The sequence below is a fragment of the Musa acuminata genome, chromosome BXJ3-5, assembly GCF_036884655.1.
Source record: "Musa acuminata AAA Group cultivar baxijiao chromosome BXJ3-5, Cavendish_Baxijiao_AAA, whole genome shotgun sequence".
In the NCBI taxonomy this organism is placed as follows: domain Eukaryota; kingdom Viridiplantae; phylum Streptophyta; class Magnoliopsida; order Zingiberales; family Musaceae; genus Musa; species Musa acuminata.
This window is the reverse complement of record NC_088353.1, coordinates 2516052-2540001: the sequence shown is the minus strand read 5'-3', so window position 1 is coordinate 2540001 and position 23950 is coordinate 2516052. Positions and strand designations below refer to the sequence as shown.

Genomic DNA, 23950 nt, shown 5'->3' with positions numbered 1-23950 from the left:
ATATATTAGTAGCAATGTTCACGATAGAAAAATAAATTTAAAAAAACATATTTAATGTAAAATTTAAAAAGAGTCAATGTATATAATTTTATCTTTAAATATTTACTAAATAAAGATATATTCAATGCACAAGACTTATCTCCTAGAAATATGAGAAGAATCAATATACATAATCTTATCTATAAATATTTAAAAAATATTTTCGTAATTCAAATCGAAACAATTTTACCATTGTACCCTGATCTCTTAGAGATAAACTATCGTATATTAATATGCTACATAATAATTAATTAAACAAAATATGAGAAAAGTCAACGGATATAATTTTATTTTTAAATATTTAAAGAAATTATTTTCGTAATTCGAATTCTGATCTTTCAAATTGTAAAGAAACAATTTTACTGTTGTACCCTGATCTCCCAGAAATAAACTATCGTATGTTAATATTCTACATAATGATCAATTCAACAAATATACATAAGAATGGATTCTGTATAATCCACATGATGACGAAAACGAACCTACCTCATTAAGCGCAAGCAACATATGACTCTCTCTGTCGTACATTCAAAAGATAGAAAGTCCAAGTAACCGGGACAAAGACATTACGAACATCTCTAGATGCTAAATACTACTAGTATTAGTAGCTCTCCGTGTTGACATCATACGACTAGAACTGTTATCTTCCACGCAAGACGTCATAAAAGTTAAGATTTTATTGTGGTGCTTTTCGCCTTGATTGCTCCGGCAGGTACCTATTTAACACATAAGATTATTGTCAATCGTAGTTAGTTCAGGTACTAATGGAAGAAATTAAGCAAGATATATCTGGTTCACAGACATCCAGCAAAATTTAGTCTGGCTATTTAGAAAAAAGTCAATGTGTAATATAAATCTAACTTAATTGTATATGTTCGAAAGATACGTGTAAATGTTTGAGAGGTAGACAGTGAAAACCAGAACAAGAATGCAGGGTTGTAATGTCTGGTGAACAAAATAGAAATCTTGCCTGCCAGAATGGAATCCTGCAGAATACCATGCACTTAGGACAACAGCAAGATCAGTCTCCTGGCTGATGACTCCTGATACCTTGAATTCATCTTCACCGGAAATTTCTCCTTTATCCTTCATGTTCTCCTTCTCTACAGTCATAATAGGAACCAAGTTGCAAGCATTACATCCAAGAAAAAAATGTTTAGGTTGCAGAACAAAATATTCAGTCTATAAGAGTTCTTACAAAGTATACCAATCATAAATCTGAGGCAAATAGAATCTGAAAATAATAATGGAAGGCTATAATAAAGATGAATACTGGAGAACAGAACCTTCAGGTAGTATTTTTTATGTATATCCACAATCATCTGGCACTAATTATCCAAGTTGGAGCATATGGTACATTACATTATATTTGATGCTCATCATCCATAATGAAGTGAAATGATCATCTCGCTTCCAAAATTATGCCAGATTATAATTGAACATCATTGAGCTCACCTCTTTAGAGAGACTATGGTAAGAGAAACAAGTGATAATTTCAATCAGTAAGGATGCCAATTGTAAGTTTCTTGTGATGATCAAAAGCTCTACTATTTGTAGGACTATTATGCATGAAAAGGGTATTTACACATGCCCCCAGCCCATTTAGTTGAAAATTAAACCATAAGATGCCAATGATAGCACTTCTGTTTGATGAGCATAAGAATTAGGTGAAAATAACAACAACATCTATCCTCACCCTAACATCTACCCCCACCCAAGAAAGAGAAGAAAGAGGCTCTACTTGCTCTACAGTTCCGCAACAAGAACTCCTTTTTTAATAATGAAAGAGTGATTTGAGAATTGCTAGGGTCCTAAGAATCATGTAAACACAAAAGCCTGATCCTTTTCCTTCATCATTCTATTAGGTCCTTGAGGAAAGATAATGACACTAGTACCAAGGTGGCAAGACCGCCTCGAATACTTCCATTCTCATCCTCAACTTGTTTTATGAACCAATGACAATGAGTTACAATGAGATAAAGGAAAAAAAAAGATTGAGAATACATCAGAGAGCTCAAGGTATTATTATTAAAACATCCAATCACTCTATAAAAAAAGAATTCCACAGTAAGGTAACAACTTTTGCATTATATGGTACTATCACTAAATTATCCAGTAATCTAAAAAGGGATGGCCTAGTGCATGAGTTTCCCACTAATATATATGGTCGTAGGAGGGTATATACAAAATATTGTTGAGGTTGTTCTCATGACTTGAACAACTCTAAAGGAGCAACTTTATCATGGAAACAAACTCATTCTCTACTAAAATATCTAGCAATCACTTAAAAAGTTCATTACAGTCTAAATTCACTAAATTATCCAGTAATCTAAAAAGGGATGGGCTAGCGCATGACTTTCCCACCAATATATATGGTCTTAGGAAGGTATGTACAAAATCTTGTTAAGGCTGTTCTCACGACTCGAAGAACTCTTAAAGGAGCAACTTTATCGAGGAAACAAACTAATTTTCTACTAAAATATCTAGCAATCACTAAAAAGTTCATTACAGTCTAAATTCATTTGTTTTGGTTTTAAAATTATCATGACAATGGGGGATGAAGCAATTGGTCACCGTTCTCCCATCATGATTCATGAGAATGTCTATATCAATGCACTGCATAGTACTGCATTCCCATTTTACTTCTGAAAGACCTTCCTTTGGTTCATGTGGCTATTGGAATTCACGATTTTACTTATTTTGACTATTCATGACACAGAAACAGTACATCTTTCATTCTAAAAGAAGAAAGAGATCAGAAGAGTCAGGTGCACTTCATATGTCAATATCTAATCTCAATGGTCATCTCTCTCTCACTTTTTTATCAGTGTTCATTGCACGATAAAGCACAGAAGGATGACCCCTATAAAGGTCAAGTTTGATAAATGTCCAACTACTTTTTTACTTTCTCATCATCCATAGTTCATACTTCATAGTTAACTCATAAGGCAACAGTAACACAGCAAGCAGAGGGACCTGATACATAGTTCTTGAATGCAGCAGTAGAATCCAAAAGTTCACTTATGTCACTAGAACAACATTGTCACTTTTGTAGATGTACATCTATACATGAACAAAAGGTTTTAACAGTTACAAAAACTTCCCAAACAAAAATAAGTACAAAAACATGTTATCAGATTTGCAAAAAAAATCGCATGACCCATCTGTAGTGAATAAGAAGAAAGTAATCAATTACATTTTTGTTCAAATAGTCCAAAGTCACCACAAAGCGTCCAAGTTGAATGCATGTTTGTACATGAACTAAAAGAATCAGATAGTGTTTCAGAAAACAAGTTTATAGTGTGCAGTGTGCACCATGAAAGAGGTTGCGTTTGGAAACACATTTGCATTTTTAATGTACAGTTGGAGAAAGAGACTTGAGTGAATATGTAGTTATAGAAGACCTTAAGTACTTGGTAAACAATAGATAAAAACTGCATTTTGAATATGCATTGACGTAAGTGTTGTTTGGTAAAATTGTATTTCAAAAGTTCATTGAATATTTTATGACAAATTTACCCTTCTAATATTTTTAATATTTATTCCAAAATAAAAATATTTTTTTTATTTAAATTAATAATTAAATAAAGAAATGTAATCTTATAAAAAATTTTGTATGACCCAAATATATAAAAAATAAAAATATAATCATATAAACAAATTAAAAAAAATTAAAAATAAATAAATAGAATTTTATCTTATAGAAATATATATCATGTTGGTTTTTCACTAAATCATTTAGACAATCTTGTAATTTTAGATCAAATCAAAAAGTATTTTCGAAATCTGAAAAATTATATTAGCATCCTGCAAATGCTGAAATACTAATACTACCCTAAGATAGTATCAACATTTGAGCATTTCCAATGCAACATCCAGGTTAGATGCAATTTCAAAAAAATTAACCAAACACCAATTCCCGTTTGAAATGTACATTGAGCCCTCAATGCACATCTCTTTAAACGTGTTCCCAAACGCGCCCAGAATCAAAACATCTTAGATGCATTCACCCTGAATACTAAAATTTCAATGAAGCAATAAAATCTCAACTGCAACCACTTCCACATTTCATAACCTATTCTACTTAAATATTCTGGTCACTTGTCTCTAAGAGGAACATTTGTAGGAATATGCATATGCCAACCATGTACTTCAAAGGGACCAGTCCTTATTCGTTGTGAATAATATCACAGACATATCAATATTGGGCAAGCAGACGCTATCATAAGCTTGCATTGACCAAAATGATTAAGGATGAATAAAGATAAGGCATGTCAAAAGAAAAGCTGCAAGAAAAGAAAGGATACTTAACAAGAAAAGTCATTTATTATATATAGGGCAACATGAGATGACTTAATTAAACCCTAAATACTATACTAAATAATAGCATCTCATCATAAAGTTGAAACCGCATAAGTAGGTCAGCATAGTCCCAAAATATGTGTGCCTACCTTGACAGATATTAGAATCCACGGATATTTCTTTTTTCAATGAACTTAATGCTTTTTCAGCAGCCATCATCCCTATTCTGACAGCTGGATCATCTGTATTTGTAGTCTGCTTTGATGGATCTACTGTGAGTGATCCTCCAAGAGAACAAATACCACTTTGAACATGATCTTGACAACCTTAGGCACATAGCAAGGAATGATAACCACATAGCAAAAAGAAAAGCTAGATTTACAGGAACAAGGATAACTGCTCTTGTGAAAGAAACAATGTGTCACCTGAAAAATGATGTAGAACAGATGTAGAGCAGCTTTGTGGACAACAATAATAGCCTCTAAATGAAGGACCACAAATGGCACAAGCAGAAGCTGGGATCAATGAAGCAGATAAAGAATGGCATGAGCACAAGGAACATGGTGGTTGTGAACAACTTTCAGAAGCATTATTTCCAGGAAATTTCTCTGCCTGATATTCGCCAGATTGAACTGGGGTTTGGTAATTCCAATAATTTGCTTGCTGGAGTTGCTGAAGAACCTTTTGCCTCTCCTCCTCGAGTTCATAATACTGTTTAAGTAGATGATTGTACTCAATACTTTGCTCATCATTATGGTAATCGATTTCTGTAGTAGATACAGGGAAGTCCGATGAGTTAATTTCCGTGGCACGTATATTCACACCTAGACTGTCTTCTTCTAACTGATGGCCTTCAGTAGATGATACATACTTGTAGTAAGGCATGTTAGTCTCTGTTACATCTTTTAGAACATTATTCTCACCAATGCCATGCTCGATTTGCCTTCAAAAGGAGAACAAAATAGAGAAAAGTTAGGAACTTCAAAACCCACCAATCATATGAAGAGTATAGGCAAAATGAATATAACTACTACAACTTTAAAGATTGCAAAGAAATAGCTTCAAGATTTGCCTAATATACTTTAACAAATGTTCATCATATGGACCTTAAAATGCATTATAATAAAAAAAGGGTAGGAGAGAAGCTTAAGAGCAGAAATGATCCTTGATAATCTTTCAACACTTCTGCAGCATAAAATCATTGGATAATATGTACATCTCATAATTGGTTTCAGGTCCTCAGTAGAAGATACTTTTCAACATCAATACTCGAAGGAACAAGAGGCAAGAGATAGGATGGGTGTTCCATGATCAAATACTATCCTCCATTTGAAGGAATATAATAATTGTCTTCAACTTAAGTTTCTAAGACATGAATATACTAGTGGCATTACATACATTAATTTTGCATAATAAGGATATGGCTAATAAATTTTCTAATGTGCAGAAGAAAATTCAATCATATATAAGTCTTCGAATATCTGAAGATAAGCAGAACTACCTCCTGTTACCCCATAAACTATATAAAGAAATAAATAGATAGACAAATAAATAAATAAATAACACTACCTTTTCAAATTCTCACTGTGAACAGGCTCATCTTGAGCACTTTCACCTATATGTTTTTCTTCCCCCAGAGGATTGGCTGGATAGCTTTCCCTGTGCACTGCCTGACAGAGTGCCATAATTATCAGAAATATATATTACACTAAATTTCCTTCTTGAAAAGTAAAGAAAAACCTAACGAAGGTCAAAATCAAGGAGATGCTCGAAATTCATGAAAATGCAGAACATAAGCATTAAACTTCTTATTGTCAGTCTATCTGCAGTTAGAAACAGGAAAAAGTGCAAACAAAGTCTGAATAACATGATTTAGACAGTAAAATTAAGAAATACAGATCAATAGGGAAAAACACATCTGGAGCTTCTCAAAGCAAGCAAGACCTATTATGCAATAATAACCTAATTTTATGGTGGGCAGGTAAAATCAGAAACAACATTTGTTGCAAAGGATGGGAACAAATCAACTAAGTTGTATTAATAAGCATAAAACAACATCTAGAGCAGAATATAGAATCCAGGAAGCAATTTGGTGGCACTATTTAAGAAAGAAAGTGATAATAAAAGGAAAGAATTAAATCTGATTTACATTTTTCTATTACACTGGCACCAAGACCCAAGTTCTCTTGCTAAGGCTCTCTCAATTGCTCTGAACGTAAGTTTTACCTACTGGGCCATTCTAAGCAAGAAAGAAGCACATCTACCATGCTAAGATGTGTCTAATACTAATTCTGGAACATACATTTACATTTTCTCATACTTAGAATCTGCAAATTTCCCATTCCAAGAAACCTCTGCAGCTTTGAACACGATATAATCAACACAGCAATTTATCAGTATATATTTGAAGGAGATGGGTGAGATGAAGATAATAATCCATGGAGTTGAACCCTAATAGTAATATTTATCTACGTAAAAATCTAATAAAGATCGCGAAGTAAACGCATCAACTGACCTACAAAACTACACCGCAAGAGAAAACTATTCATGGAAGGGAAAAGGAACACCCCAACGATCGAAGATAAAAGGAGGAGAAGGAAGAAGGGACTGGAGCCAGAAAAGCGGACCTTGTAGGTGGCCATGGCGTGATCAAAAGCATCGATGAGAGCGGAGTCATCCCAAAGATCAGTTCCTTTCCCCATCCTCTCCCTTCTTCGCCGGTCTTCTCTCTGCTCGAAAGAATGCCCCAGTGAACTGGAGATTTATGTAGACGCCTCCACCACCCTAAGCGTATTGTTTTGGACGCGGCTATCATCTTAGGCCGCGTCCGTGCTTGTGTTTGACTTAAGTTTAACTCGTTCGAGATTGGACTCGATGAATCATACTAATTGCTTTTATCGATCGTACTTCACTCGATTTCGGAGGTATAAATAATATATATATATATAATCAAATATTAGATCTAGTGGACAAAATTATAAATATTAAATTATCAAACATTCAGTCATATTTCTAATGTATTAAAGAGTCCAGCATCTGCATGCATGTCTCATTCCTCTTTTGTTACAAGAAGATATGATCTTAAAATAAGAACATCAAATAATAAAACATCCACATCTATGGCATATTCAATTTAATCGATCATTTCCATTTTTTTATTTTTTTCACTTTATAACAATACTCCTTACGATATTTTAATTATTAGGTGTCTTCTCGACGCCACGTCATATACGTCCTCTGTTCCTCGTGTCTCCTCGAAGCCACATCATACGAGTCAAATCCTGCGCACTCGGCCAGTCGTACTCCAACGGATTTCGATTCCCTCCCTAGAATCAGAAACCACCCCGTTCCGTCGCAGCGAACGACCCACAAAATATCGGACCCCATCAACGGTCGTAATTTGATCTGGAATCTACAGGCTCGTTTCTGGTCGTTGGATGATGTAGTCTTTCCTCCTTTTTTTACCTCCGGTCGCAAGCAAGCGAGGTATCGTCGGCCGTTGTCCGTTGCTTGTAACCGCCCGCCCTTCGGCCGGCCACGCTGTCGCTTTACTTGCTCTTACTCCGGGAAGATCGAGGAAGGGTGGGAACCTTTCTGGCGGAGATGTGCTCCTTTTTTCCTCGGTAAGTCGATTGTTCTCTCCGATCCTGATGTTTTTTTGTTCTTTGGCTTGTTTCTACAGTGCGATCGTCGTTGTTCCTTCTTATTTTTCTAAATTTTTGTGTTCTGTTGAGTAGTATTATTGTTCCAGATGACTTTTGTTGTCTTTTGTCTGCGTTCGGCGGTGATTCTTGTGAAAATAGAATCTGATCTTGCGGCAGTGGGGTGAAATTGAGTGGTTGAGCAGTGCTATTTGTTGTTTGATCTTGTGACAAAGATGATTAATTGTTTGTTCTTATTTTGGTTGGTCCATGAAATTCTCAGTTTCAGGGTGTTAATTGAACTTGATGATATTTTCTTGATATCAAGAGAGCTTAAGAACCGATGACACCAATCCACAACTGCCCTAAGATATGTATCCTTGAAAATTTTGCATTGTCATTCTGGAATCTTAGTGGACGCAACAAAAAACACGAACGATCCTTTTTCCTCGCCATAAGAAATCGAAAGGTTCACAAACCAATTAGTCTTCTTTGAACACAAAAATTTTGCTAGTCCACAAACATCACCGGCTGTGCCTTTGCCCGGCACCTGGTTCCTCTCTTTATCTTTGAGACGTTCTGGATTCAATATTTCTAAGAAGATATTATAGTGGTTAAGACGAATTGTGTGCAGTCATGAGGTTGATCAAATATTGAAAATAATAATAATAATAATAATCCCAGCGTGGTGGTGCTACTCTAACGCGATTCACCCCCCAAAATACTTTTCTTAAAGATATAAAAGATTACAAACAAGGGATCTGACTGCAGCTTTTGGATTGATTACAGACAAATTCTGATGGGAGCCTTATGTCGCCAGGCCATTCGTGGTTACTCTCACTTTTCTTAGCACAGTAGTTATTTGCATTCCATCCGGTCTGCCATGGCCTTAGAAAATACAGCAGAAATCATCGGCACAACAGAGCAATGCTTGCCAAAGTAAAGTGCAGTTCAGTTTATAAACCCTATTCAGATGCACCACTGTTGGGCTCAAAAGTCCCATCAACATTAATTTTGATCCAATCAATCGGAGTCGAGCCCTTTAAATGAGTGTTGCTAGCTATACTCTGACGAGATATTCCGTTAAGTGAATTTGGTGGTCTTCATGGGGACAAGCCCCTTGAAAAGAATTAGTCAATGGTTGATGTATGCTTCTTGGAGAAAATGGAGTGATGGTTACAAAGGTATTAGCAAAAGTGAAAAAAATCATGCACACTCTGAAGAGAAAGAGAGAACCTGATGCAATTTTAACTAATTTTGGCCATGGCATTGTAGCACATCCAAATAATGCAAACAAATTTTCTCCAGGGGATTGGGACTTGATGCATTGTGAAACTAACTTCAACTGCAGTTTTCAGATCCAGGTTCTCAATAAATATCACAATTTCACAAAAAGTGGGTTGCCTGGTCAAGTGCTATCTTACGAGGAAGGTGTATGAAAAGATTTTCCTCAATATCATTAATTTGATCCAGGAAGATTTCTGGCCTAAGGAGTTACTGAAGCAGATGTTCAGAATTAGCAATTTTTGTTTAAATTTATTCCCATGGTTCACATCAATTTGTAAACAGGATTACACAAACCAATTTCTTGGATTGATGCAGATAGCAAATGTTTCTTCCCAGGAGTTTGTTTTGAACATTATGAATTAAACAGGTACTACCATTTTTGCAAAGGTAAACAAATACACATGATTCTTGATCCAAATGTGAAACATGATATTGATGCCCATATTGAGATATCTGTTAATGCAGCTGAAAGCTAATGTTCACGACCTGATAATGGGGATGCGTCTAATGTCAAGATGGTCAAGAGCGAAGAAAATTGTCATTATGAGAATAATTGTGCCGAAGGCAATGAAACTGTCGCAGAGAATGATCCATGTTCATTCCTTACTTCCGATATCTATGCTTGAGGAACTTGGCAAGAAAAGTTGTTAAGGCCTGCTAGTTATCAGTGATTCAACAGTGCTCTGCAGGACATGTTGCTGCATGGTTTAATTAAAGTTATTGATGTTGAGGACATCATTCGAATTCTTAAAACTCCAGTGAATGGTGACTCGGGTTTGGTTCGATTTAACCTTTTCCAAGAGCTGGTTGCAATCGCTGAAAAAGTTGTGGCAACGCGAGTGTCCTTATGCCTGGCTTGCTTCCTCCAAAAACGCTGTGGAAGAGATGATGTTGTAGGAGTTCTTGAAGAAACCTGTGTTTGGTATTGGCATTCATCTTGCACCAGCAAATTGCTCTAATATATGGTGACATTTTATTTCAACCTTATGATAAGTACCTTTTGGCAATAAATTGAAGACCCTAATTTCTTGTTCTAGAAGACTGCAAACAGCTTTCTATTTTAGATTTCAGGGTTCCTGTTAATCATGCACTATTCTGTTTTTTTCTTTTTGTTGCCAATGATCTATGTTGAAGAGATGCACATATATTAACCTTAGTGCTAGATATTCTGATGTCGATTCAAATGATATTATCCATATGATTTTGCACCTTCTTAGTATGGGAAGCATGGAGTTGATTTCTTCTGGATTTAAGCAGTGTCAGCCCAGCCATGAAAAAAAAGCATTATATAATATGGGATTTGAATATGTATACTCATACCTATGCAGAATATGGTCTATAAAATTGCCAACCATTGCCAAAGGTATTTTTCTTAGAATATCTTTTGTTGATTTCTACAGATTTTCCTTTATTGCAAGCTATATTTTAAAGCATGTATTCTATATGCGGCTCAAAACTTATTAATGATACTGAAAATAAGGATAGATGGAGAGATTGTTTTTATAATATAAATTATTTAATGAACATTTCACAAATAACTTAACCCTAAATATAAATAATAGTGGTAGAATTAACAATAAAAGTAGGTAAGAGTGCTAGACTTGATGACATCCCTATTGAGGTTCGGAAGAGGTTAGGAGATTGAGGTATAGTTCGGTTGATTGTTTTATCCAACATCTTGAGATCTAGAAAAATGTTCTGAAGGGCCTTTTAGTACCAATTTATAAGAATTTATAAGAGTAAGAGTAATGTCCAAAAATATTGTTATTCTAGAGAAATAAAGGTTATGAGTCACATTATGAAACTTTGGGAAAGAGTGATTGAAACTTGAATAAGACATGAAATAAATATTCTCGAAAATCAGTTAGGTTTTATGTTTGGAAGATCAAGGGTGGAAGCTATCTGAGATAATAAATGGAAAAGTATAGAGAGAAGAAGAAAGATTTTTTTTATATATTTAGAGGAGGTCTATGAGAGAGTTTGTATTGATTTATTATGATGAGTTTTAGGAAAAGAAAGATATTTTTACTAATTATATTGATGATGATATAAATTATATGTATGATAGTTTAATCATTAGTGTTAAGACTACATGGACAGCCTATTAAGTTTCCTATTAGTATAGAACTAAAAAAGGAAGTAATTATCTTTTCATATTAGTAATGGACAAACTTATAACTCATATTTAGGATAAACCTCTTAGGTGTATTTTATTTGATGAGACTTTAAACAGAATTAATTCTCAGCTTAAGGTATAGTTTTTAATTGAGTAGGATTAAGATTAAATATATGAGATATAATTTTAATAATATTGCAATAAGAAGTTTTATTAAGTAAATAATTTTATATTTTAGATTAATTATGTAACAAGATGAAAAGATAGATGAAGAAATTGTTTATAGAGTAAAAACTGGATAAATGGAGAGGAGCATAAGAAGTTTTACATAATCATTGGGTTTATCTTATATTAAAAATACTTTTATAAAATTGTTGTTAGACCAATAATGTTTTATGGATTTGAGTTTTGCGTAGTTAAGAAATAATATAAATAAAATATTTGTATCGCTGAAATGAGGATATTGAGATGGATGTGTGGAATTATAAAAAAAAGATAAGATATGAAATATTTTTGTTCGTTAATAATTTATGACTAATTAGGTATAGCTTTGATAGATGATAAGATGATGACAACAATTTATAATATAGACATGTGATAAAGAGTCTCATAATTGCTGAAGTTAAAAAATACGAATCTATTAATATTAATGATATGAGGAGAGGTTGAGGGAGATTTAGAAACTATAAATAAATATTTAAACAATATATTTTTTTACAAAGATCAATAAGGGTAAAGGATCATGTAGTCGATCTTAAATAGTTGAGATTTTAAGGTTTTATTATTGTTGTTGTATTTTATATTGTACATAGATTATATATATCTGCTTTGAAAAGTTTTGATTCTATGCATGGCTTATTTCAAGTTTATTTTACAAATTAATATTTTTTTTTTCTTGCAAATGCTTAGAGTCTAGGTCTTAGTTGATTAAGATCTTGTATTGCCAAGCTATTCAAATTAGTTCTTCAGTTTACAAATATATATTTGTGATTAATTATTTGGTTAATTTTTTATGTCGTTACTGTAACATCACGATTAGTCTCACGTCGGAAGTGGGTTGAAACTAAGATTGGCTTATAAGGATTTAATGGATATCCTACTATTAACTATAGCCTAAGTATTTTGACCCAGTGGTTCAAGCTCGATGAAGTTTATACGTTAGTTATCCTATTAAGTTGGATAATAACATTTGGTATTAGAGTTGACCTAGTATTGAAGTATGGTATGAGGCTCGAGTAGAAAAGAGCTACCAATGGATGGAGCCAAATGGTATGTTAAAGTGTGGAGCCACCACTGGATTATGTCTTACATACATCATACTAGAGTTTGATTTTGGACTATGTCGAGCTTTTACGATGACATCAAGTCCGATCGTAACATCTTGATTAGTCCCACATCAGAAGTAGGCTAAGACTAATACTTTTAATTTCAGCTTAGGCATTTTGAGTCAGTAGTTCAGGCTTAACGAAGTTAATAGATTAGTTATCCAATCAAATTGGGTATATTTCTTTAAATTATGTAGTCTCATGCTAAAAGTTTTTTTTACATTTGCATGACAAAGCTTCTGAAGGTATTGATATCTGAACCTTCTCCATGTTCAATTATTTGGTATTTAGATTCAACTACCAAAGTCCTTCAGATTACAATAATGTTTGTGATTTTATTTCATGAACTATAGTACTACTTTTTCTTGTTGCCAATTATTTGATTGTGTTGCCCCCATTGTTCAGTAGGATAGGTCAGCCATCACCACTTTTGGGAAATCAGTCTCCAAGAACTCCAACCTCACCATGGATGCCATTTTCAATGTTTGTTGCAATTACAACTAAATTGCCTTCTCTAGACATAGGCTTATTCACTACACATTATGAAGTATTTAAGGTCATAATTTCCTTTGACAAACTACTATTTAAGATCTCATGAGACTTCATCATCCTAAATGACTCCATATGGTCCTATTTCCAGAAGTGGAAGATCAGTAGGAATGACCTGGTTAAAACACAGAGGCAGATAATTGGTGATAAACTATTGGTATCTATAATACTGAGGCTAGAACACAAGGGTAGTAAGTCTTGATAGATGCAGGTGTAGTATCCATGGAAATTTTGAATTTCTATGCTTGAATCTGATCTTTTGGTGTATGCATAAGTTGCAATAGCATATGCCAATCTAACATTTTGAGATCTTCATTGCTCATTCTTAATGATATATTTTGGTCCTGCTGGCTCTTATGAACTTCCTGCTAGTTCTGATCCATTGCAATCCTTTATGGTAGGTAGGCATTAGGTTTTGCTTACTGCATGCACTGTTGAGAGTGGTTATATACATATTTTTTCATTTATGTAGCATCTTTCTATCAAAGGTGTTCCGTTTATTCGTCGGCTATGAACAAGCTCAGTGGGATATTTTAAAAGCTTATGTTGTTGAATTCAAAATTTTGAACTTTTGTTGCGAGTACTTACCTTTGCTGCTATCTTGACTGCCTTGTTCACTAAGAGGTTTTGGTTGCATGTATATCTCTGACAAGCAACTTGATGATCAATATGAAGCTCATGATTTCTATTTATCAAACAAGATTATAGTTCTGAAAGTCATAAGGTGATTGGGGCATCAAATGTGTTCGCCAATTCTGTCCCATATCTGGCTTGATTTGCATGAACGAACTGAGATATCTCCCACTTTATTCGCACATGTTTGTGTTAGAAGTAAGCATCACTTCCTATATCTGAGACCTCTTTTGCATATGGTGTAATGTTTATACACTTCACGTGTCCTTGTGCCTCTCATTTATTTTCCTAACGGAGTGATTGCTGATCAAGTAGCAGTCTCTTCCCTCCTAACATCTTGGTTTGTTCTTTTTTAATCTTTCTTATGTTGCTACCCTATTGTTTCCGTATATTTGCTAGATAAAAGCACAAATTGGTTCCTATATTTTAGACCTAAGAGGCATCTGCTATGTATAATTTGCTTCCTTGTTTTAATAATAAAAATTCACCAACTAGCAAGATTTGCAGATGGCTCCAGTGGCAGCCTACCCTTTTTTTTAAGTTTCCATGATCAATTTCTCTTCTTCTAATAATTTGCATCCTTTTTGTCACATCTTTGCTGTCTCACAGGCCTTCTCTGGAATTTTATCTCAGCTGGGAAAACCAACAGGGTAAATTATTAGGCAGTACTATGGATGTGGCGAAATTATGGCATTGTACGCTGTATGCTGACTCTTATTTTTGGCAAGATAAAACAAGCATAGATATTTATAAATATTTAATTATTTTTTCACTGATTATCACCCAAATCTCGAAAGAGCAAGGAAATTTATATTCATGTTATTTATGTGTTTTGATGCATCTGTTATTAATTGTAGGCAGTGGCTGTATCATGCAGTTGCCACCTGTGGTGAGAAATCAACCTCCAAAATCGTGGTCTAAGAACCTGTAGAACGAGCATTGACGTGGTGAAGGCACCTCCTCAGCTTACAGCATGCTTGCAACGTTCATACAATGGCTGGTGAACTTGGTTAACTGCAGGTACGGGTAAATTTACTGGTTATTATCTTGATGATGTTAGAAACCCTCAATAGGTTATATGATTTAGGAAAATAGTTCATACCCTGTGTAGAAATGTTAGTTAATTTTTGCTTTCTTACTTAGAAGTGTCTGTTTGTTGTTGGCACCTGGGAACGGTATTACAATAGTACGCTTGTTTGCCGGTTAGCATATGCTATCCATCAGAAATTGAGAGTTCAGTAGTTGTTCCGCTTGGAGTCTAATGAGAACAGGGAGGCATAACTTGGAGTTGATTGAGTTGGACAACTAGATAGCAAGGATGCAAACTCTTATCAGTCTGCATCTAACCACACATGTAATGTTATGATTGCTTAAATATTTTTTATTCCGTAATAAAATCGAGATTGCTGGGAGGATTAATATGGAAAACAGAATACTTATATATATATATATATAGAGGGAGAGAGAGAGAGAGAGAGAGAGAGAGAGAGAGAGAGAGAGAGAGAGAAGAAAATATTAATAATTAAGGTTTGTTGCTATGTAAAAACCCTATGCTTGTCAAGATTTTGGTACCACGATGGTGCCAGAAAAAAGGACAATTTTAAGTGCTTATAAGATTTTCTCTAGTAAATTTACAGCCATCGAAAGAAAGTTCTCTTAAATTTAAGTGAAGGAATATACAAGAAATTTTTTGGTTGATTGAAGATAATATTTTTCCTAGTATTGAAGAATTTGGATTTTTATTGGTTGAATGTCCAACCACATGAATCTAAATAAATTGTTTCTTGAATTTATATCTTGATGTTGATTCTCTTGATTGTTCTTTTAGTATGAAGATCATATAATATGTTTAGACGGATCGAGTATTTATAGATTGAGGTTATAGTTTGGTGATCAAAGTGTGATCATTACCAGAGGAGCTGGTCCTACATCTCTTTCTTCTCAAAGCCTCCACCAAAACCCATACTCAGAGACCTGGCAACCACCACCCCCCACCATCTGCGCTCTTATCCTCTGAAAGCAGGTGGAGGACCAGGAGAAGGTTCCCTCGAGCCCACAAGTGAGTGAGTGGCGAGACAAGAACGCAGGATCCTTTGGTGCTTCACAAGGTTGGTATGGTACAGCTCATCATGCATGCTGCCTCTGTGTCGTATCCCAGCCAGCCGAGTTGAAGCTCTCTCTCTCCCTCCCTCATCCTCTCCTCTTGATTGCATGTGGACAGCTCCTGTTGAGCTACCATTCTCCCTCAATTGGTTCATTCTTCTCGGTCCCCAGTTGGTAGGACGTCCGTCATGTGTCACCCAAATGACGCCCGGTGGATCCCCACCGGCCACCTTTCCAATCAGTTAGTGACACGTCCCCGTGCCACTTGGGTCAACTTCCCGGGTCAGCGTCTTTCTTCTTCTTTGGGGATGGGAATCTGTGGTGGCGCAGGTTGGTGGTGTGTTGATGTCTTTCCCCGTCAACATCTCTCTGCTTTCGCTTCTGCTGATCTCAAAAAAAAAAAACCATATATATTTTGATGCTCCCATCACATTCCTGCGTAGATAAGCACAGAAAATATATAAGGTTTCCTTTCCTTGTGGCAATACAGTTGTTCAGTGGGTCCACTTACCGAGTGATGTCGATGTTTGGTGCACCTCATCTGTGACAAGAAGGGGACTTCCGTGGCCTATTCGAAATATAATCATTGATATATTATCTTTTTTTTTTATTATAACTGTAATTGTAATTGGTAATAGGATTGGCTTTTTTTTTGGGGAAAGGAGGATTCATCTTCTAATTTAAATGTTTTGGTATGCAAAAAAAATTATAAAAATAAGTGATGAAAGTTTTAATCGGTTAAATTAGTTCGTACCTTCAAAAAAAAATGACGGATGAAGTTTTAAATCCTCGATGATGAGATTTTGAGAGTTGATATTAATATTTTAGGTGTACTCTTGATCCTGTAAGAAAACATCAGTAGGTGGTGGATAATATTGAGAAATAATATCTTATAGTTGATTGGCACAGCAGAAATAATTATAGTCATAATGTTTGTGTTCCTTAAAAATGCGAGAATCGAGAACAAAACAGGTATTTTTATTTTAAATTATATAGTACCTGTGATATTTTCTTCATGTGTACTGTTCTAAGCTGGTGAATTGAAGAAACGGGAGGTTTTAGGTGCAAATGATAGCCAAGTTTAGTAGTTGGCGTGTCCTTCACAGTCTCTCTCGCCAGTGAAATTTCGTCCTGTCCTCGATCGGACTCAACTCTTCTTCGTCTCTTTCTGTGCCCAAGGTTGCATCTTCATGGCACCGTCTTTTGGTTAGCTGCATAGAATAGTTTCTCTTGCAAAAACCAGCATGACAACGATGAGCTACTGAATGGAAGGTAGCCTATCTTATTGCATTCAATTGCTTGCTTTACCTAAGGGAGGTTATGATATGAGTACGTAGAAGGTGGGTTCTTATTGGCCTCTCTCTCTCTCTCTCTCTCTCTCTCTCTCTCTCTCTCTGTCTCTCTCTCTCTCTACACCCCTGTGGCAGGAGAAAGAAGCTTTTGTTTCTTCACTAACAAGGCACTTGGGGATAGGTGGAAGTCACTTTCCTCACACGTAAAGACGTGACCATCCAACCAAGTTGTACCTCTACTTCCATGCTTTTCTAGGGGAACTCCTCTTCTACATACACAGTTTGTGCATACTTAGTCAAGCCTTTACTCGTTCAAACTTGACTCGTTCACAAGCTTAATATTAAGTTTGATTTCAATCGGTAGCGGTCTGTCTTAGATAATCTATGTCACTTTTTTTTTATGAGGGTAAGATAATACATGTATTTCGTGAAAGAAATATACAACTCTTAGCTTACTCCGATGTATATTATCTTGTATCTAAGAATTATGGTTGAAGGTTAAACTTTTGGTTTGGTCCTAAGAATTAATATAATCAAAAGAGAGATTTGGGATAGGGGAGATTTTAATGGATGATGATGAATAAAAGGTTTTAGCGATGGATGACTCCTTATCTTCTCCTCTATTAAAGTCTTCTTTTATGATTTGTTAAAGTCCACCATTATTTTAAAGGAAATTTTGTTTAATGGAAGCAGTGGGCATTATTGGCCATTTGAGTGAAGAGGCAACATGGAGAAGGATGAGAACAAACATTTGGTGGCCATGGAACTGGTCCCATCCTTCTCCTTCACCTGCCTTTCCATGATATAATTCCCCAATTAAATCCAGTCATTTATATAAAAGGCTGAAAAAGAAGCCTCTCTCTCTCTCTCTCTCTCTCTCTCTCTCTCTCTCTCTCTGTGTTATATACAGCTGAAGAAGGAGAAGATAAAAAGTGGAAGGAAGAGAGCAACGAGCACAAGAAAGAAAGAACGCCATGGCTACGTCGACCACCTTCTTCATCTTCTTCCTCCTCCTGCTCACCCGGATGGCGGCCGTGGCGGCCTTCGACGTGCCGACGACACCCTTCAGCGAGGGCTTCTCCCACCTCTTCGGCAACGACAACCTCATCCGCTCCAAGGACGACCGGTCCGTACGTCTCTCCCTCAACCGCTACTCCGGTAACCCCTCCACCCGATCGACCGTCTTCATCCTTAGTCTTACGTCTCGAGCACGCAACTAAGAAGATGATGGGTGCGGTCATCAGGTTCGGGCTTCATCTCTTCCGAACTCTACGAACATGGATTCTTCAGCGCGTCCATAAAGCTGCCCAGGGATTACACCGCCGGCGTCGTCGTCGCCTTCTACGTGCGTCACGGTCTCCTCTTTCTTTGCCCTTCCTTTTGCGTACTGCTTCATCTTTTCTTTATGCGTGTCGTTATTCCCCGAACCCAGTCGATGCATGCAGTCCATATTTTTTTGGTTGAAGTCAATCACTTCGAGAAGCGTGTAAGTTCAACACATCACATGTAATACATATATATGATCGATCACATGACGTAAGGATCGAATGCGAGAATACAAGGAAGCATTTGTTTACATCAACAGGAGGTGAGAGTAGCAGAGAGATCACATGGCGTAGCTTAGATGGCAGTAAAGAGTCGATGAACGCAAAGCTGATTGGTTTCGACGTTGAATGAGTGCAGACATCCAACGGCGACATATTCCCCAACACGCATGACGAGCTGGACTTCGAGTTCCTCGGCAACGTGAGAGGGAAGGACTGGAGGATTCAGACCAACGTCTACGGCAACGGCAGCACCACCCGCGGCCGGGAGGAGCGCTATCTCGTCCCCTTCGACCCCACCGAGGCCGCCCACCGCTACTCCATCTTGTGGACGCCTGACTACATCATGTACTGCCCTTCTTCCCTTCCTTGCATTGGCATGACCAAGACGTGGTAGTCTTTTTTGGGCGTCGAGCTCCACGTTGGAGCTATCGATCGGTTTCGCTTGGCACGGTGCGAGGCCCATTGTTGCATGCTCTTATCGTCGAGCTCAAGATGGGTTCACGGTCGTGATGATTCATGGCCATGCAACGCTTACGTTCTTCTTCTTCTTCTTCTTCTTCTTCTTCTTCTTCTTCTTCTTATCGCTTGATTTCTCCCTGCAGATTCTACATCGACGATGTGGCCATCAGAGAAGTCGTGCGGAGCGACTCCATGGGGGGCGACTTCCCGTCGAAGCCCATGTCGGTCTACGCCACCATCTGGGACGGCTCCTCCTGGGCCACCTCCTACGGCAAGATCAAGATCAACTACAAGTACGCGCCGTACGTGTCGGAGTTCTCCGACCTCGTCCTCCGCGGCTGCCGCGTCGACCCGATCCAGCAGGTGGACACCGCCGAGCGGTGCGCGGAGACCGTGGAGGAGCTCATGTCCGCCGACTTCGCCCTGCTGACCCCGATGAAGCGCGCCGCCATGCGCCGGTTCCGCGAGAGGTACATGATCTACTCCTTCTGCTACGACCAGCACCGGTACGGCAACTTCACATTCCCGGACTGCGACTACATCTCGCCGGAGCACACCAGGTTCGGGGAGTGGGGTGACAACAGGTTTCCTCCCAAGGAGGTCCGGCGATCAAGGCGACGGGTCCGGAAGCCAAGCCCCATCAACGTTCAGTCATCGGAGTAGAATCGATCTTGTTTGTCCATAGCGATGGGATTTATTGATTCTTTGGTGTTTGCGATGCTAAGTTATATCAATGTAGAGAGCATCGGTGATTGGTGTTCGAAGTTGGTGCCGCAAATAAAGATGAGTTCGTTCGAACAGATCCATCGGGCATTTAAGAGAGCATCAGTTGGTGATGTTGTGCTTTGGCTTCTGTTTTCCTGCCCTTTTTTTTTTCTTTTACACCTAAATTAACATATAAAAGATTTTAATTGAATAAAAACAACAATCTCAATTTTTATTTTACAAAAATAAATGAGGAAGACAAAATTTGAGTATATAACGTATGCATCGGATGAAATGTAAATATGAGTTGGCTCCAATATCATCATAAATATGTTGATTAGATAACCAATAATTTTGAAATCTTAAGTTAATAGAGATGAGTCCATAAATTTACAAATCTTAATAATGAATTTAGTGATGGCATGATAGTTTATTTTTCTAGTTTTATTTTTTTTCGAAGCATGTGAGTTCTAAAAGAAACCTTTAAAGAGTAAGAAAGATTTGACGGACTCATGAGCTCTTGGTTCTTATACTCTTTAATCAATATGAGACTAAACGATGTCGGATGGCTTGACGCATCACTATCTCTCAACTAATACCATCCTCTTCTTCTTCTTCCATGACGTGTGACGTTCGGCCTTAAGACGTTTATGGCATATCTTCAAACACGGGGTGGGTCATCCGGTCATGGCTTCCGCTGCATGTGTGGTTCGACGCTGGTGCTACTACGGTTTGCCGTAGGCTAGACTGCAGGAGTTATGAGGTCAAAGTATGCCGCGAACGCTAGCTTGTAGTTTGGAATCCTTGGCATTTCTTCAAACACGCGGTGGGTCATCGCGGCGTGGCTTCCGCTGCATGTGTAGTTCGAGGCTAGGGTTCATAGAGTTTGCGGGAGTTATGGCGACGAAGTATGCCATGTACGCTAGCTTGTTGCTTGGAATTCATGGCATTTCTTCGAGCAGGGGGGTGGGTCATCGGGTCGTGGATTTCCCCTGCTTGTGGGCTGGTTGCAGCGTTGGACGGTTTGCAGTGGGGCGTTGAGCTGGAGGCAGCGGCGACTTTGGGAGGAAGACGCCTCGCGGATGCCGATTGCCCTTTTTGTTGCGTGGTCAGAGACGGCGGGAGAGGGATGATGAAGCCATCACCACTATGACTTGATTGCAAGTAGGGAATTAAGGTGTGAAAAGAAGACAAAAAGGGTTGAAGACGCACGCGTTTAGCACATCTGGAAACGTTTAGTGGGTTTTGGTCAGGTGTGGCTCGGCACGAGTTTAGAGTGATCTGGAAACCTTTAGTGGGTTTTGGTCAGGTGTGGCTCGGCACGCGTTTAGAGTGATCTGGAAACCTTTAGTGGGTTTTGGTCAGGTGTGGCTCGGCACGCGGGTTCGGAGGAGAGGAGGGAGAACTGAGCATGGTAGCCTGATCGTGGTTTCGGAATCGGCGACGGTTCTCGTATTTTAGATTTCAGTTTGAATCGATATTTTTTTTTATATTTTTTTTAATTAAAAAAATAATTTAAAATATAAAAAATAATAATTTATTTTTTAAATTTTTTTTAAAAAAATATACGTGCAATTACAATAAGTGTAATGGTATGAAAAATTATTGATATAAAAATTAAATTAAATTATAAAATTTTTAATTACTTTCGATGTCATACGTTGTGTATGAATGATCTCTTGGTTTTGATTTCAAAAAAATAGTTTGCCTATTTTGATTTCATAGCTATTATCATCATATTTAAAATATTATCATATTAATATTCTTCTAAAAAAACAACAATATTAATACAAACAACTAAAAAATATGTGCAATATCATGATAAACACCAAACAAATGATAGATTGCCTTATTAAAAACTTTTAAAATTTATAAAATTGTTTCACAAATATTATAATGTTATGGATATAAACTAACTTATCTAACATTATTTGTAATAAAAGTACACAATAATTCTTTATATTTAAAATATTCTTTAACTAACTCATATGTAAAAATCCATCGGATACGAACCGTTGAATCTCGGATTTTGATGATAAAATCAATTGGTAAATTATTGATCTAATCCATATGTTGAGATAAGTGTTACATGATTAACTATAATAACAATGAAGGTATAAAGCAGATGTTGGGTCGGAGTCAAAGATCGGACAATACGTCGAAGATTCGGACGATGTGCCGGAAGTTTGTCGGAAGCTTGTTGAGAGTTCGTCGAAAGTTCGCCAAGAGTTCATCAGCAGTTCGTTGAGAGTTCGTCGGGAGTTCGTCGGAAGTTCACCGAGAAGTTCACCGAGAGAATAATTGACATACTGGATAGAGATTGCTTAGTTAATATTTTGAATTATCGTAGTTAGACCTTAAGTTGAGTTAGGATTGGGATGTAATCCTAGTAACTCAGTTAGGGGTCAATTGGCCCTTAATAAGGCTGAATCGTGCTGGTTGAACAACTCATTCAGCACCTGAAGTCACGGCCGATGGTGGCACTACTTGGGACTCAGTCTCCCAGGTGGTTTGGGCAGTGGTACCACCCAAACTAGGCGGTGGTACCGTTGAAGCTCGATCTCCGAGCTCTGTTAGGCGATCGTACCACCTAGATTGAGTAGTGGTACCAATTCAATGGTTTGACAATTTAGATGTCCTTCCAATCCTCCAAATAAGTGAACTCATTTATCCTAGACTTATTCGATTGTTTTACAACAACTTGCAAGTAGATGAAAATGATAGGGTGTCCACTCATCTCTTAGGGCATCACATACCTATCATGGATAGTATAATTTACAACCTTATAGGAATTCTTAAGAAAAGAAGAGGTTATTAATTTAGAGGGCTATGGGATAAAGAATCTATTGAGGTTACGTATTAGGTATTATGAACTATCTTTGATATCCCAAAATTTTCCATTGTTCAAAAACTTATGAATATTTGCTACCCTTTAGCACAAAATTACGATATCACATAGTGATAAGTATCCTACTTCTAAAACAACACCATCATGATGAAATTAGTCAAATGAAATTGGGAATAATATATTTGATTATGAGAGGACACGATAACTGCTTTGGATATCTGATAAAACAAAACATGATTGAACTGTCAACAAAAGATATAATGCTTCCTTATAGTGGTTTAATCACTAGACTAATGTGTGCACATAACATGGTTATTACATTGGATTCAATATCATCAATGGAAACCTATTAAGGAGATTAAGATGCATAGTAAAAAATGAAATCTCAACGAGACTACCTAGGAGGACTGAATTTCCCCCACTTGAACCAGAACCAGAAAGACTTATCTATTGGGAAAGTCATTCTCCTCCTACCCGTCCCCTTGAGGTAGCACCTCCAACAGAGCAAGCACCATCCTCATCTGCCGATCCAATAGTGACTCGATTGGATCGAATTGAACAGCGTCAAGAGCAAATTGAACTACATCAAGATCAAATCTTAATTAAGACGCAGCAAATTTGTGGGCAACTGAATACTTTATTTAGGTATTTTGATTTACCACTACCTGAATAGATTATGTATTTTCTTTTGCTGATAAAAGGGAGTAAAGAACTAAAAATTACCATGATGAGTTGTACTCTTTGATATACTATACTTTTACGTTCTATGACGTAACCTTTAAAGTCATGTGCTTTTCTATCTCTTTTCCGGACTATCTTCCTCTTAATTTATTTAATGAATGGAGCTTTCATAAATTTATTTCATTTTTATCTTCCTCTTAACTTGATATCAAATTTACTTCGTACTCTTGCTCCATCACTTAGTGATTTTTGATACATGGATTTTATTGATAAATATATCTCTCACGGATTTTACTTTTGTGATTTTTTAATAAAAAATAGATTTGATTTATGAAGTTTTACTTATAATTTTGATGCTTCTTTCCCATGAATTCTTTCTTACTCTTCTCATGAAAGAAGAATGTTTATGGATTTTTGTTATAT

At 36.8% G+C, this 23950-nt stretch overlaps 2 protein-coding genes and 1 long non-coding RNA gene across 3 annotated transcripts; 2 read left to right on the top strand and 1 right to left on the bottom strand.

The window, feature by feature from the left end:
• Nucleotides 1-417: 417 nt before the first annotated feature.
• Nucleotides 418-7144, bottom strand: LOC103983838 (uncharacterized). Its single transcript, XM_009401142.3, has 6 exons — nt 6969-7144; nt 5911-6011; nt 4767-5284; nt 4491-4667; nt 1010-1142; nt 418-755 (listed from the first exon to the last, which is right to left on the bottom strand). Exons 1-6 carry the CDS (start codon nt 7041-7043, stop codon nt 716-718), a joined length of 1044 nt encoding a protein of 347 aa, XP_009399417.2. The 5' UTR covers nt 7044-7144; the 3' UTR covers nt 418-715.
• A 491-nt stretch (nt 7145-7635) lies between these two features.
• On the top strand, nt 7636-10477 carry LOC103983837 (uncharacterized). The gene is made up of 2 exons (XR_001978193.2): nt 7636-7964; nt 8772-10477. It is a non-coding gene; the product is annotated as an uncharacterized LOC103983837 (long non-coding RNA).
• Nucleotides 10478-18052: 7575 nt separating this feature from the next.
• Nucleotides 18053-20093, top strand: LOC135638487 (probable xyloglucan endotransglucosylase/hydrolase protein 30). The gene is made up of 4 exons (XM_065151606.1): nt 18053-18445; nt 18532-18632; nt 18971-19179; nt 19437-20093. Exons 1-4 carry the CDS (start codon nt 18262-18264, stop codon nt 19954-19956), a joined length of 1014 nt encoding a protein of 337 aa, XP_065007678.1. The 5' UTR covers nt 18053-18261; the 3' UTR covers nt 19957-20093.
• The last annotated feature ends 3857 nt before the right edge of the window (nt 20094-23950 follow it).

Coding starts and splice junctions, on each gene's coding strand:
- LOC103983838 (XM_009401142.3), bottom strand. CDS start 7,043: ATGGGGAAAGGAACTGATCTTTGGGATGACTCCGCTCTCATCGATGCT. Junction 6,012..6,968: donor ACGCCATGGCCACCTACAAG/GTCCGCTTTTCT, acceptor GCACTCTGTCAG/GCAGTGCACAGGGAAAGCTA. Junction 756..1,009: donor GCAGGATTCCATTCTGGCAG/GCAAGATTTCTA, acceptor TGTGTTAAATAG/GTACCTGCCGGAGCAATCAA.
- LOC135638487 (XM_065151606.1), top strand. CDS start 18,262: ATGGCTACGTCGACCACCTTCTTCATCTTCTTCCTCCTCCTGCTCACC. Junction 18,446..18,531: donor CTCCCTCAACCGCTACTCCG/GTAACCCCTCCA, acceptor TGCGGTCATCAG/GTTCGGGCTTCATCTCTTCC. Junction 18,633..18,970: donor GCGTCGTCGTCGCCTTCTAC/GTGCGTCACGGT, acceptor GAATGAGTGCAG/ACATCCAACGGCGACATATT.